Genomic DNA, 16,028 nt, shown 5'->3' with positions numbered 1-16,028 from the left:
TTTTAGCTCCATTATAATCTATGGAACTAGTATCATACATGTGGTCCATCATTGACCAAAACATTGCTATGTGGTGCATGACTATAGCTGGATCATGTTTTTAAATCCACTCTGTCAATCTTTGTCTTTTGATAGGAGAGTTTAATCCATTTACATTTAAAATGATTGCTGAAAAGGAGGGACTTAACCTCTGTCATTTTTCTATTTATTTCCTATATACATTATAGCTTTCTTTGTTCCTCATTTCCCATGTTACTGTCTTCTCTTGTTTTTAGTTGGTTTTTGCAGTGAAATATTTAAATTCCTTTCTGATTTCTTTTCATGTATATTCTTTAACTATTTTATTTGTGGCTATCATGGGATTCACACTTAACATCTTAAAGTTAGAACACTCTAATTTGAACTTATACCAGCTGGACAATACACAAAAACTCTGCCCTTTTCACAGCTCCATCCCCACCCCTTTCAGTTATGGATGTCACACAATTACATCTTTATACATTGTGTGTCCAAAAACATGAGCTAATAACTTTTTTAGTGCATTAGCCTCATAAATTATGTGGAAAACAAAATGTATGGTTACAAAAAAGTTGCAATAATACTAGCTTTTATAACAATGATTGGTTTTTTAAAAATATATTAATCTCTTAAATAATGTAGAAAACATAAAGTGGAGTTACACATCATTGTTACAATAATGCTAGCTTTTACAATTGTCCATGTATTTACGCTTACTGAGATCTTTTTCTTCATAGAGCTTTAGTTACTGTCTAGTGTTCTCTCATTTTGACCTGTCGGGCTCCCATTAGCATTTCTCACAGAATAGACCTAGTGCTAATGAATTCTCTCATCTTTTATTTGGAAATGTCTTAATTTCTCCCTCAGAAGGATAGTTCTGCTGGATACTGAATTCTTGGTCTACAGTTTGCTAGGGCTTCCTTCCTTCCTTCCTTCCTTCCTTCCTTCCTTCCTTCCTTCCTTCCTTCCTTCCCTCCTTCCCTCCTTCCTTCCCTCCTTCCTTCCTTCCTTCCTTCCTTCCTTCCTTCCTTCCTTCCTTCCCTGCCTCCCTCCCTCCCTCCCTCCCTCCTTCCCTCCTTCCCACCTGCCTGCCTACCTGCACTTCGAATATATCAGCCCACTGCCTTCTGGCCACCAAAACTTCTGATGAGAAACAGGCAATCTTACTAAGGATGTTGGGAAAAACAGCAGAGGAGAAAGGACTGACAGAGTGACTACATAAATTGGTTATGAGTAACATATAAGCAAGGGACAACAAACTGTGGAAGGCCGCAGGAGGCCTCTGAGGAGGAAGGCCTCTTCATTACTTCACGTTCCAGAGCAGGGTGACCTCAGCTCTGTTACCATAAACATTGTGCTCAAGGACATAAAACCCCTTCATAGCACTATGAAGTGGCCAGACTTACAGGCTCCTTGTAAGGCCCACATTCCGTCAGCTGCACTTAAGACAATAGGCCAATGATAACCACAAGTTCTTGTTTTGTAAAACTCTCAAACCACCACTATTATCAATCCTTACGATGACCCACCAGTTCCAGCTCACTGACTGACCTCTGGCTCACTAATTCACTCCACCATCATGTCATCCACTCCCCACCATTATTCTACCTCTACTCTGTAGATCAAAGTGATTATAATCAATAGTGTGGATAATCAGAGCTCAGGGACTTCACTGCTGCCTCCAGTAATAAAGTGATGGCCCCCTGGTCCCACTGTCTCTCTTAATCTGTCTTTTTCTCATTCCTTTGTCACCACTGAACTCAGGATACCCATGGGTGATGTAGGGCTGGCTCCCTACAAAGGAAACCCTGTATTTGATGAGTCACTTCTCTCTTACTGCCTTCAAAGTTCTCTCTTTGGCTTTTGACAATTTGTTTATAATGTGTCTCTTTTTTTTTTTTTTTTTTTTTTAGACAGGGTCTGGTTCTGTCACCCAGGCTGGAGTGCAGTGGCTTGATCATAGCTCACTGCAGCCTCAACCACCCAAGCTCAAGCATTCTTCTCACTTCAGCCTTCTGAATAGCTGTGACTACAGGCATGCAGCACCACACCTGGCTAACTTTTTTTAAAGTACAGATGAGGTCTCCCCATGTTGCCCAGGCTGGTCTTGAAATCATGAGCTCAATCAATGCCCCCCTCCCCCCGCAACCACACCTCCCAAAGTGCTGGGATTACAGGCACAAGCCACCATGCCAGGACAGGTTATTCTTTTCCTTTGAATGAATTGTAGTCTCCTGTTTCCTTCTGTGCCTTGTCATTTTTTTTTGTTGAAAACTAAACATTTGAATCTAACAACATGGTAACTATGGAAATCAGATTCTCATGCTTTCCCAGGGTTTGCTGTTTTTTGGCTTTTCTTTTGTTGTTTGGTTTTTCGACTGTTTCTGTTACATCTCTGGATCAGCCACAGATGTAAGCATGATGTCTTCTCAACTTTTTTCTGAGAGTGCCCCTTCCCTGGGGCATGCACAGTGACTTTCTAATTTTCCCCATATATGCAGTTGTTTAAATGTCCTATCTTCAATGTCTAGCTTCAAAAAGAGTAAGAGAAAAATAAAGTGTGGGAGGAGGAGCTTCCAGGTTCTCCTGAAAGTCTCTTAGCCAGAGAGGGAAGTAGCTGTAACAGTGGGGTGGAAGAGAGGTGTAATAAAAATGGCTAAGCTCATACCTGTAATCCCAGCACTTTGGGAGGCCAAAGCAGGTGGATCACTTGAGGTCAGAAAGTTTGAGACCAGCCTGGCCAACATGGGGAAACCCTGTCTCTACTAAAAATACAAAAATTATCCAGGCACAGTGGCAGGTGTCTATAATCCCAGCTACTCCGGAGGCTGATGTAGGAGAATCACTTGAGCCCAGGAGATGGAGGTTGCAGTGAGCCAAGATCACACCACTACACTCCAGCCTGGGCAACAGAGCCAGACTCCATCTCAAAAAAAGAAAAGAAAAAGAAAAAAAAAAAAAGGCTATCCTCTTTGTATCACTGATAAGCAGCAACAATCAGAAGGCAGAGCACAGATCCCTAGTATTCAAAGGATAGGGTCCATTTTGCCCACTCTGGCTCCCAGAAGCTGTGGGCAGGCTGCTCCCAGAACATGTGCACAGCCGCTGACCCTGGGCTGAGGGGTGAGGGGTGAGTGGCTTCTACTGTACTAACAGCTGAATGGAACAAAAACTGGCCTCAGTGCTCTCTAGCTAAGTGCCCTCTCTCTTTCCTCACCTTTAGAGACCAACTTCTTGAAAACCCTATCCAAATTTGCCTTCCCCATTCACTCCTCCCACTCCCTTCTTGATACACTTCAATCTGTTTTATCACTCTCTCCAAACAGTTTTGCTAAGGTCACCAGCGGCCTTGCATATTGCTAGAGAGCAGATGCAGTGCAAGCAAAAGGAATCTCAGGACCCCCAAATCACTAAGCCAATGGAAAAGTCAAGCCAGGAATCAAAAACAGAAAGTCAAACCTGCCTCCCATCTTATTCCTAAATAAGATAGCTAAAAAGATAAAAGAAGCACATACCTTCCTACCAATTTGTCCACAAGGAAATTCCTTGTGGGCCTCAAGATCTTGACCCCAGAATAGTTCTGTGGAATTTCACCCTGACAATGTAAACTGATGGCTTATCTTCACAGGTGTGGGACAGAAAAATCATTTCTCTGCTCACCTGAGACAAATACATATCTGATTGCTTCCTCTGCCCTATTGTTTATGTAAAAATGCAGATTCACTGAGCCAGAAGAAATTGTGCTGATCAAGGACTCAAAAGAATGCAACCTTTTGTCTCTTATCTGCCAATGACCTGGAAGCCACCCACCCCGCACCTGAAGCTGTCTCACCTTGCCAGACCAAACCAATGTATATCTTACATATACTGATTGATACCTCATGTCTCCCTCAAATGTATAAAAGCAAGCTGTACCCCACCCACCCTGGGCACATGTCAGACCTCCTGAGGCTGCATCCTTACCCATGGCAAAATAAATGTTCTAAATTGATTGAGATCTGTTTCAGATATTTTGAGTTCATCACGCATTTCAGTCTTCACCTAAATTCACCCCTCAGTTGTAACTGATGACACTGACCACTGCCTCCTTCTGTCTGTTTTTGTTATCCACAGCTCCTGGATAAGCCTTCCCTCCTCTCTCCATACTCTGTCTCTCTCTAGTGCTCTCATTCAGTCCCATTGATTCACTGCCACCTAGATAAAGACAATTCACAAACTCTCATCTCCAGCCCAGACCTTTTCATTAAACTCCAGCCTCATTGGTGCAAATGCCTCTTTGACATCTCTTCACAGATATCTAAAAGGCAATGCACACTGACCTTATGTAGATCTATGTTTTTAACCTCTACCCTCCCCCTGAACCTAGCCCTCATCCCCCAAAACATCTTCAAGAACACTTGTCCCCCCTTATCCACTGGGAATATGTTCTAAGGCCCCAGTGGATACCTGAAATTACAGATAGTACCAAACCTTATATATACTATGTTTCTTACTATACATACATACATTCCCATGATACAGCTTAATTTACAAATTAGGCACAGTAAGAGATTCACAACAAGAACTAATAATAAAATAGAACAATTATAACAATAGACTGTAATAAAAGTTATGTGAATGTGTTCTCTCTTCTCTCGCACAAGATTTTATTTTGCTGTACTCATCCTTCTTCCTGTGATGAAGAAGGGACAAAGTAAGATGCATAATCCCACTACTCAGAACAATGTGTCATTTAAGACTTCTGAATTGCTTATTTCTGGAATTTTTCATTTAATATTTTCAGACTGCAGCTGATCACAGGTAAATGAAACTGCAGAAAGTGAAATAATGGATAAGGGGCTGACTTACAGTTTCAGTGACTTCTTGCTGCAGTTACACAAGAAAGAAACCGAGGTGTACCTCTGGCCCCTCTCCCTTTACTTCTCACATCCAATGAGACATTAAAAACTATTGACTGCAAATCCCTAGTAGCCCTTAAAGCCATTCTTTTCTCACATTCACCTTCACCCCTCCTCTTGTGCAAGCTACCAGCATATCTAGCCCAGACTGCTGCAAGACCCTCCTAACTATGTCTCTTCATCTACTGCAGCCCCTCTGATCAGACGGAAGCCACTGATGGTTACAAAATGCAAATCCAATACTGCTGTAAAGAAGATGCCTCAGTGCAAGACCACGGCTTGACTCCTTACTTTTAGCCTTGTCTCTTACCACAGAGCCCCACATATACTCACCTGTTCCTGAGTCCTTCCAGTCCCCCATTTCCTTCTACACAAACTCTTATTGTGGAATTTTGGGCCTATGCTCTTGCATCTTCCTGAAAAGCTCTTATCTCACCCTTTTCAACATCTACACATTCCTTCTACACAGCCAAGTACCATCTGCTTGGGGATTCTGACCTCCCTGAATAGCTCAAATCTCCCCTTCCAGGGCTCTCCTAGTACCTTGACCCTCTCTTCTCTAGTTCTCTGTTGCAACTTTATTTGTAAAACTATTTGATTGCATCATAAGAACAGAGGCTGAGTCTGTCTTGCTCACAATTGTATCCTCCACTACCAGCTCAATGTCTGCGAATATCAATAGTAAGTGCAGTTAATGTTTACTGATATATGTGCCAGCTATTGTTCCGAGTGCTTTGCACAGATTTTTCTCATTTACACCTCACAACAAACCTGTAAGGAAAGGGAATTATTCTCCCCTCTTTAGAGAGAAGTAACTTGATGATCCTTCGGCTAGTAAGAGACAGAGCTGGATTTCAACCCCAAGCTGGCTAACTATAGAGTTTATGTACTGACTACTCTACTCAATACTGAACATATTTGTTGAATGAATGAATGAAGAGTAAATAAACATCTCTCCTGGATATTTAGGTAGCATCTTATATAGAAGTAGAGATGAGGTTTTAGTGCTCCCTAAAGTGCTCTCCAGCTCCAGGATTTCTGAGTAGGCATGAGAAGGGAAAAGGGCAAAGCTGGTCCTAACCCTCTGTCTGAATTTCCAAACTTGCCAGAGCACAAGCAGCCATGAAGGTCCAGCCTCATCTCTCTAAAGGGCAATGCCAGCCACTCCTTCCACACCTCCACCTCCAACTTAGCCAGGGGTATTTGAATGTCTCCCTCATTTCCTATGAGTCTCTGTCTTGCCAGTTCCGCTTTCTGGAATGCCCCTCTACTGCTATTTCCCCAAGTCCTGCCCATCTTTCAAAGTCTAGTGCAAGTGTCTCATTTACCCCAGAGAGTTTCTTGCTACCCAGTCCATTCCTTTCAATCCTATCTCTTCTAGTAATAATAGAAGTAGGCCAGGCATGATGGCTCATGCCTGTAAGAAAGCTGAGGCTGGTGGTTACTTGACGTCAGGAGTTTAAGACCAGCCAAGCCAACATGGTGAAACCCCATCTCCACTAAAAATACAAAAATTAGCTGGGTATGATAGTACATGCCCATAATCCCAGCTACTCAGGAGGCTGAGGCAGGAGGATCACTTGAATCCAGGAGGCAGAGGTTGCAGTGAGCTGAGATCATGCCACTGCACTCCAACCTGGGTAACAGAGCAAAACTTCATCTCAATAATAATAAAAGTAATACCAAAACCCAAAATATAAGTTTGAACAACAAACAGGTATTGGAAGCACCTAGAGGCTATGGAAGATGTGACATGGCAGTGATAGAAAGTGATTCTCTTTTTAAAAAATTAAAAGGTATTAGAGGGAGAACAAAAAAACAAGATGGCGACCACTTACAAAGAAGTTAAGTTCCTCAATTTCTATCCCATTATAAAAATATTCTTAAGGTTGTGGGCTTCAAATGGACAGTGGGCTATGCAGGAAGCAGCTTCTGCCTAGCTGGTGAGTTCCTGAAAGTAAGGAAGTGAAGAGACAAACAAGGAAGTGGAGCCCTCCTAGAGAAGGAAAGAAACACACATTCCACTGGACACTGCTGAGAAGGTATTTCTGATCAGTTCCAGGATCCACCCCATGCCCACAACTCCTAGGAAAGTGTGCAGACTAAACACAGTTGTAAAGACAACCAGAGTGCATATGTTTATTCAGAAAAAGGCAAACGGTGGTGGTTGTAAGATGAGTAGGTCACAGCCCTATTGTGCAATTTTTGATATATGTGTAATACAGTTTTTCCCACTAATACAATCTGTTAATAGAATCCTGTGGCAAGACTATTTCTCAAGTTTCCATTAGTATTGAGAAATCAGCACGTGCTGCCTGAAAATAATTCAGGAACCTATTCATCCAGGGGAATTTATGAAATAATACATGACATCTAGTGCCATATTACACATAATCATATGGTGACAATATCTTATAGTAGTTGTATAGCATTTGACAGTTCATAAAGTTCTCTAATGTGTATTGCTTCATTCACTTTTCACAACGCTTCCCACTCTCCCCTAGATGTTCCGGGCTCTCCTATCCCTCATGCAAGCCTCCAGATAGGACCCTGCAGCAGCAGGAACAGCTGAACTCTATATTCCTGGGCACTAGATACCTTCATCAGCAAAGACTAATATCAAAGGGTTTTTAAAAAAAAAAAAATACATCAGCAGGGCGCAGTGGCTCACACCTATAATCCCAGCACTTTGGGAGGCTGAGGCAGGTGGATCATGAGGTAAGGAGTTCAAGACCAGCCTGGCCAACATGGTGAAACCCCATCTACTAAAAATACAAAAATTAGCTGAGTATTGTGGCGCATGCCTGTAATACTAGCTACTCAGGTGGCTGAGACAGTAGAATCGCTTGAACCTGGGAGGCGGAGGTTGCAGTGAGCTGAAATTGCACCACTGCACTCCAGCCTGGGTGACAGAGTGAGACTCTATCTCCGAAAAAATAATAATAATAAATAATAATAAAATAAAATAAATACATCATCAGGTTGGGTCATGAAATCACTGTCTTCTCCTTCTCCAGTGAGGAATAGGGAACTCAGGAAGATCAAGGGACTTAATTGGCAGCTTAGATGTGCTCCTAGTAGATACATTTTACATTAGAGCTCACACTGTGGTCCTTCTCTTACTCCATATCTGCACAGAAGAAATTTTACCTGCGAGTTCATCAGGCGAATGGTAGTTTTTGTGCCCACATCTTGTTGGAAGTTGGCTGTGGGTGCCCCATTACACCTCAGGACTGCATCATGATCATCTATAAACCACAAAGAAACAGAAAAGAGTTGATGAGTACTGGCAATATGCAGAAAAAGAAAAAGGCAGAAGGCAGGGGAGGGAGCAAGGGATAATGCTTCCCAATCTTTACCCCATCACAATCCACAGGGCGAAATGGCAATATTTATGTGATGCTCAGGTAAAGCTCCTAAGCAGAGATGACCACCTGCCTGCCAGCCACCATAAGGGCTAAAGGGATCCATACTGTGGCATTCCTGAAACCCATTCTAAGACACTCACTTGTGCCCGGGCACAGCAGAAACGTGAACAAAGCCAGTGTGCTACTTATAGTGGAATAGCCACTCCAGTTATCAAAGCAACAAACCAAATATTCTCTTGATATCATCAGTAGATTTTATTTCTATCTCTGTCAGAAAAGTGAAAATACTACCATATGTTCAGTGTTTCCCACAGGTGCAAAGGACCCCATTGCACTCTGAAAAGCATGCAGTACTCAGCAAATGGACAGGATTTAACTATGGCATCCCAGACAACCCCCAGGTGTTCCATTTAGGCCCGGGGAAGAGTCACAAGACCTGGTGTGGCAGAAATGGAAGAGGAGGTCACAGAGCTAAACTGAATTTTTTTTTCTCTCTCTCTCTCTTTCTTTCTGCCACAGTCAGAAACAATGTTCTAAATCCAGTCAAAATCAAACAGACCACCTTGAAACCCCTAAAAGCTTCCTGGGCTCTGGCTCCTTGTCTTTGCAACTCTCTAAGCAGTGTTTGGAAGACGTGGAAAAGCTTCTGTATCCAACATTGACCAAACTGGTGGAGGAGAGAACTGAAGACTTTAAGGAGCCATCTTAACCCTATGAGAGCTTCTTTCAATCTTACCTGGTCAAGCCAGTGTGGGGGGCTCATCACTGAACTCTGTACTAGATCTGGGGGTCAGCTGAATCCTCTATTGTTCTATTTGGGTTGTTTTGGGTCATTCTTTATTTAAATAGATAGGATTTGGGAAAGTGAGGGCATTTGGCTCAGTATAAGATGATTTAGAAAGAGGGTGCAGGCCGGGCATGGTGGCTCATCGCCTGTAATCCCAGCACTTTGTGATGCTGAAGCAGGTGAATCACAAGGTCAGGAGTTCAAGACCAGCCTGGCCAACATGGTGAAACTTTGTCTCTACTAAAAATACAAAACTTAGCCAGGCATGGTGGCGTGCACCTGTAGTCCCAGCTACTCGGGAGCCTGAGGCAGGAGAATTGCTTGAACCCAGGAGGTGGAGGTTGCACCACTGCACTCTAGCCTGGGCAACAGAGCAAAACTCCATCTCAGGGAAAAAAAAAAAAAAAAGAACGAACGAACGAAAGAAAGAAAGAGAAAAAAGAAAGAGGATGTCCACAGAATTAAGGATGAAATCCTCTCTATTTCAGTTCCAATGTGTGTCCTAAACTTCAGGAATGCAGAAATCTCATTCATGAAAACACGACCACTCTATCCTCACTCATAGGGCAAAATTTCATCAAAATGGTTTGAAAATTACCTGAAAAGTACATAGTACTGTTATCATCTCACAGGGCAGGTACACTGAAGTGCACTTGGGGCAGGAGATATATCTTTACACAACTCAGAATTGCAAAACATTTTGTCAGAATCAGTCACTGGTTTGACAGGAATTAGTAGTAACTGTATGAGAAACACAGGTCCATTGGAAACTTCACTTAGCTTTCTCATTTCACAGATGAATAAATTACCGGTGAGAATCCCAGTAGAAAAGAGATGAGAAGCTCAAATGGACAACTGAGAGATTCATAAAAGGACTATTTACCAACTTGAGGTACAGTCTAAAGAAATCAACATGGAATAGGCTAAAGCCCCCAGGGCTGATGACCACAGAGAGTCAGGACTACCCCAGGTCTACTGTGGGATGATGAGCAGAGACCCTGAGGAGGGACGCCTATCGGGAGTTGTTGCCTTTAGGAGAGGAACACAACTATTGCCAACCTCCAGCCAGCAAGAATAAGCCTGAGGGAGTCAATATTCCAACCTTGCTCTGCTCCTTTCCTTGGATCTCACAGTCCTAAAAGAAAAAGAAAGAGAGCAGAACCAAGACTGGGAGGGCCTCCTGGCAGAATCTGAGACCTTCAGTCACGAGAAAGTCACAGCTGAGACCCAAAAGGATAGCCAGGCATGCGAAGGGTTCAATCAGTATTTGTTGAATGAACAAAGCAATTCTCACTGCTTCTTGCCTTTGCCTTAATTCAGAATACACTTCTCTTTTTCTTTAGGAAAGCTAATAGATAAGAATATAAGAAACTTTTTAACATAACAAAAGAATAATCACACCAAATTTTATTATGAAGCTGCAGTTATTACGAGGCACAGCAGCAGAGGGACTATAAGTGGGGTCTCTGAAGCAAGCCCTCTGCTTTCAAACCCCAGTCTGCTATTAGCCAGTTGTGTAACCACTGGAGCCCCCACATTTAGCTCTCCAGCAAAACGAGACCAATATCTTACCAATCTCCCAGGATTTCTGAGAATCTCAGAAGAGCAAGGCATGTTAGTAGCAATCTCCCAGAGCAAGGCATGTTAGGAGCACAGCAGATGTGTGATAAGCATCACTTTACGGATGGCAATGTTTTAAAATTATGCTACTGTTTGACACGAAAATTCCAGCAAATCTAAGCTACTTAACATGTATGAGTAAACTATCAGAAATCATTGAAAATGACTGAGCCCACCATCGGCTGGGTTGTGAGACTGCTAGAGGCAGAGTATGTTACTACACTCACTCTGATAAAACATCTTGCTATGGACAAAAAAAAAAAAAAAAAAAAAAGTCATAAAATGTCTCTTACTCGTGTCTTCTAGCCTCACTTCTGGGGATATTTCCCTGTTGAATGTCAATAGTGGTCACCTAAGGTATCTGCAGAAAACCCTTGTTAGCAATGTTATTTGTAAAAGCAAATCATTTGAAATAATCTGATCCATTCAATAGCTGGGAATAGACTCAACAAATTCCACATGCAGTAGGAAGTGTAAGGACTTGGCATGCTGCCTGCAACTCAGAGGCTTCAACAAAGGCCTTTCCCTTCCCCTTCCCCTTAGTGTTTTAAGCTCTTATTTTGTATTGTTGATGAATCCATGAATAAATAAAAGAATACATGAACGAATGTCTTAAAATATTTGTTAGACAAAATGCCAAGAGGATATCTACCCTTTAACAGCAGAATATTTGAAGTCTAACATGCAATTTTTATTGCATCTCAGCATCAAAGACCTTCCGTGGAAATCCTTATTTTGAAGGTGAAACTGCAGTCTATAGAAAAACAGTATTTTTATTAATGTTTACTTAAATCACTCCAAACCTTTAAGGAGTACATAAAATTAAAGGTGTAGCTCCAATTCACAGAGGTTATCAGGCCCTGTCTCAAACTTCAGTACAATTTCAGCCAGGCAGGTAATGTTAACTTGACATGCAGAATAAGGATTAGCTAATACCAAAGATACCCCAAACATTACCTTTATGCAGCAAAAATGGAGAAGAAAGAAAGAAATTTAGTTCCATTATGGATGAACAAAAAAACCAATCACATTTAGTTTCTCGACAACAAAGTCCAAGAAAAACCAAAAAGGCAGAAGCAAAAGTTGGGGTGGAGCTGGCCAGTGGGGCAGCTTTTATGAGTTAGTACTGCCGATTTGGGGAGGTAGAAACTGTGATCTCACCATTTCTTTCTGCTCTAGAGAATTCAATTTGGGCCTAATTTTCTTCTTTGAGAGCCTGTGCTTGGGTTTAGACCGTTTTTCCTGGCAGTCAACTGAAGGAAATAAAAACGGAGACGTATGACCTCACCTGCTCCAGTACCTCCAGCCTGATGGAGGAGCAAAGCTTCCTGTGCTTTGCTTTCTTTAGCTGATTCATTTCAAAATAATGGAAAACACATTCAGCATAAGAGAAATAAGGCTCCCTGTTACACAAGTTTACAAATATGGAGAGAGTTTCTATCTCGATTCACTACAAAGGATTTCCAGAAAAGCAAATTAATATATTGTGACCAGTGATTCTGAAACCTTTTTGGGTCACAGATCCCTTGGAGAATAAACTTCAATCTACAAATTCCTTTCGTGGAAAAATGCACCAACACACTTATACACGTACACACGCATTATGCACACCAAATCCACAGATATTTTGCATGCGACTGCAGGGATTCATGACCCTCTGAAGTTGGTCCATAGCCTTCAGTTAAGAATTACTGACAGAATTAAATCTTTTCAAACAGAAAAGCTGAACATTACCCAGGTAGCTGAGGCCAAAACAGTCCTGCGTTAATCAGGTAAAACAACAGAATTTCAGAACCTGGAAATATGTAGAGGCCTATGCTTCAGAACTTTTCAAAGGTCAATTATAGGCTTTTCATTATTGGGAGCGGCAGAACTCTCTATTCAAATGAAATCTTCTGCAGAATACCAAAATTTAAAACAGATCAAAATAAAACTATTCTGTTCCCAACACAAAGAAACAATAAGCGTTCGAGGTGATAGATATTCTAATTACCCTGATTGGATCATTATACATTGAATACATGTATCAAAGTATCCCATAAATATATATAATTATTACATATCAACTAAAAATAGAAGGAAACAATAATGGAGCCCTTCTCATTGATAAAGATGCCAGAGTGTAGAACATCCTCTGTGTCACTTGTGACTCTGAAAGAGACACTGCTCTGGGCCCAACTTCACTGGTTCACTGAGCCAGACTTGGGCCACTTGTCTCCAATACCATCAATATGCCCAGCCAGTCCCAATCAGTGCTGCCATTCACAGAACAACCTGAACACCCTAGAACATACCTATTTCTCTGCCTAGTTGGGAGGACTTCAGAGATCCTGCTGATGAGACAACAGCACACCTGCCCCAAGGCCCAGCCTTGGTCCTAATGCTCTCCTTGGGCAGGTAACCCTCCCATTCAGAGGTATTGAAGGGAAAATCTGTGGCCTCTACCATGGATACGTTCACGTGGTCCCGGAGGTGGCAGAGCAGGGCCTCTGCACTGTACTTGATGCCGGGTCCTGGCCCCTTGTAGGACACTCTGTACTTGTTCATGTTTAGGTAATTCCTCCAGATCTTTTGCAGCCTAGGGATAAGGTTTTTGGAAGAGCTGTCCTTGTTCCACACCTGGAAGGAGGCCTCTGGTTTGGCCTTGGCTGGGCCTCTGAAACTGCCAAGGGTCTGACTGCCCCTGTGGGGGTCCTGGGTGCTGCTTGAGGATACAGACTGGGAATCAGACCTCATGGCCAATTTCCCCAGACTCTTCAGCACCTGGATTTCCTTGGTTTGCAATTTAAGGGAATCATAGTAACTCCCTTTCTTCTTTTCCTTCCACACACAGATGATAGCAAACAGAAGAAAGACCAGGACACAGCAGCTGAACTTTTTCTTCAAGTTGGTGTGAATCATAATGAAGATGTGTTCAGGGAAGCCACTTTGTTCCGAGCAGGAAAACAAGCCTAAAAAAAGTGAAACAAGGAAAAAAACAAAATGATGTAAAGAAAAACCCAACGTGGCATGGGGTGGAGCGATGGGCTGAGCAATCGATTTCAAGTGAGGTGAATTCCAGCCCTGATCTACCTCCTATCCACCTATGCACTCTGTTCAGCAACTCTCGACAAAAGTCAGCCTCAGTTTGGGCTTTGAATGCAGACAGCAGTCCCTCAGTCACTCCCTTCTTCCTCTTCAGCCATGAACGCTTCGTATGTCCTCCCACCATTACTTTTTCTATACTGAATCTTAGTTTCTGGTTGCCTTGGTCTACCTCCCTGACTGCACTCTGAGTTTCTTGAAGTCAGAAACTGCACCTTGCAAATCATTCGGTTCCTAGGTCCTTATCTGTTAAAGGAAACCATGTATGTTTGGGGAAAAAAATAGAATAAAAAAGGGCAGGCTGACTGTTTTACATCACCAAACCTAAACTTTCTAAAATATTAAGTGGCCCAACACCCTTTCAACATAGCCAGAAAAAAGACTTCTCGTGATAGACAATGCCATAGATTTTTGATTTATCTCCCTAAGGGCTGTGATGTTGGACTCCTGCGTGAGAATATCAAGGCTTAGCTCCACCACAAAATATTCGGTTCCATGCACTGCCCTGCAAGAAGAGTGCCACTGAGACAGGAAGCTGACTCGCCTCACGATAGAGGTTCGGAAATATAGGTAAGAGAGCAGACATGTAGCCAACTAAGGAAATGAATACAAAGATTCATTAAGCATGCTAGATGTTATTTCACTTAACTTCAGCATAACCAGAGCCAACATGAGACGTAACTCCAGGGGCACCACGCATATCATAGTCTAATCTGAAGGGCATCTCCTAACCCGTGCAGGGTTCATTTCAAAGGTGTTATAATCTGCATTTCATGGATTAGCAACCTGAGGCTCTCAGAGGTAAGTGCCCGAGATCACAGAGCCGAGGAAATGGTTGCCCTGAGGTTCAAATCCAAATGTACTTGACTCCACAACCCATGTTCTTTCCCCTGTAACATGTACAGAACTGCAAAAAGTTCTGGACAACAGATTTCATTGAGCGAATAGAGACTGCACAGTCCTCTTTAATTCTGAGTAAACACCTACTTTGTTTTCTCAGAATTTATTGTGTAACTGAATGGAAACTGGAAGCACTTTGAACTCAAACAATGTCTGTATCTTTTGGAAAACATTACATTCTTTCCCCAATCACTGGGGAAAGAATTGTTTGTTATTTATAATAACACATCAAAGCAGTCACCTCAGGGGTTTTGGTAACCCACCAGGGGACTGAGGTCCCTTCCCATGGATCCTGCTCCTAAGGCTATCAGTATAAAGTAGTGGGAGTGCTGGATCAGGTATTCACGAAACCTGGGTTCTCACCCCCTTTCTTGGTGATCTTGGGCAGGTCAGCTAATATTTGTCTGCCCCTGAGTTTTTTAGAATAATTATCTCTGCCTTGTGTGATTTGCAGTGTTAGGAGGACCAAACAAGGGGATGTCGTTAATTGGATTTGAACTAGGTAAGCAAAAAGGCACAGGCGGGATTCTGAACAGAGAGAGGAAAGCAGCTCCGCAGCATGGGGACCGTGTGGAGGTGACGGAGGACAGTGAAGACAACAGCATGAAGCCACAGCCACGACTCAGCAGACTTCAGCTCCAGGGTCTTTCCTGGGAACTCCTTCCTGAGCTGACAACCAGCTCATTCCTGGAATCCATTGGCGGTACCAAACAAAGCAGTGCTTCCACCAGCCCAGATCTCAGGAACCAAGGTCTGGGAGCGACGGGCTTCTACTTCTACCTTGGGCTGCTGACGTTGTGTAAATGATTAAATGTACACAGAGGAAGAAGAACTCAGACATAAGATCATGAAGTCAGGGGTGGGAAGCTTGTATTACCAGAAACTAAGGAATTCAATTTCTGCAGACGCCTAACACAGCTAATCACATGACCATATGACAGCTGAAGAGGAACTAAAGAGAAGAAGGAAGGTCGAATTTAGGGAGGGCCTACTACATGGTAGTCACTTTCTTTGAAATATCTCATTGAACCTTTACGACAACACTATGATAGAGATATTGACAACCCTATTTTAGGAAATTAAAAAACTGAGGCTTAGCAAGGTTGTAAGGTTTCTCCAGTGTCAATAGCAAGTCAGTTCCAGAACCAGAACTCCAGCCCAGGTCTGTCTGACTCTAAAAGTTCCTCCTCCTTTCCACCCAAGGACATGCATCTGTGATAAGGTGCAGTGAGACGTCAGTGTGACCGAGTGGGACTCAAGGTCACTAGAGAGGCAACTTGATGTGTCAGACAGTCGCAGACAAGCCACCTTCGCCAACAATCCTGCACCTGCCATCCCGGCTGTGCGCCGTGT

At 42.8% G+C, this 16,028-nt stretch overlaps 1 protein-coding gene across 5 annotated transcripts in view; it reads right to left on the bottom strand.

The window, feature by feature from the left end:
* ST6GAL1 (ST6 beta-galactoside alpha-2,6-sialyltransferase 1) overlaps positions 1 to 16,028 on the bottom strand; it is a 162,634-nt gene that overhangs the window by 28,507 nt on the left and 118,099 nt on the right. For all 5 annotated transcript variants that reach the window (XM_010337701.3, XM_010337700.3, XM_074404677.1 and 2 more), the window contains 2 exons: positions 12,986 to 13,642; positions 8,067 to 8,164 (listed from right to left, as the gene is read on the bottom strand). In XM_010337701.3, coding sequence (XP_010336003.1) covers positions 8,067 to 8,164; positions 12,986 to 13,592 — 705 coding nt within the window. In that variant the 5' untranslated portion in view covers positions 13,593 to 13,642. The remainder of the gene's footprint in view (positions 1 to 8,066; positions 8,165 to 12,985; positions 13,643 to 16,028) is intronic.

Source organism: Saimiri boliviensis, chromosome 8, assembly GCF_048565385.1.
Source record: "Saimiri boliviensis isolate mSaiBol1 chromosome 8, mSaiBol1.pri, whole genome shotgun sequence".
Lineage (NCBI taxonomy): Eukaryota > Metazoa > Chordata > Mammalia > Primates > Cebidae > Saimiri > Saimiri boliviensis.
This window is presented reverse-complemented; position numbering and strand designations above follow the sequence as displayed.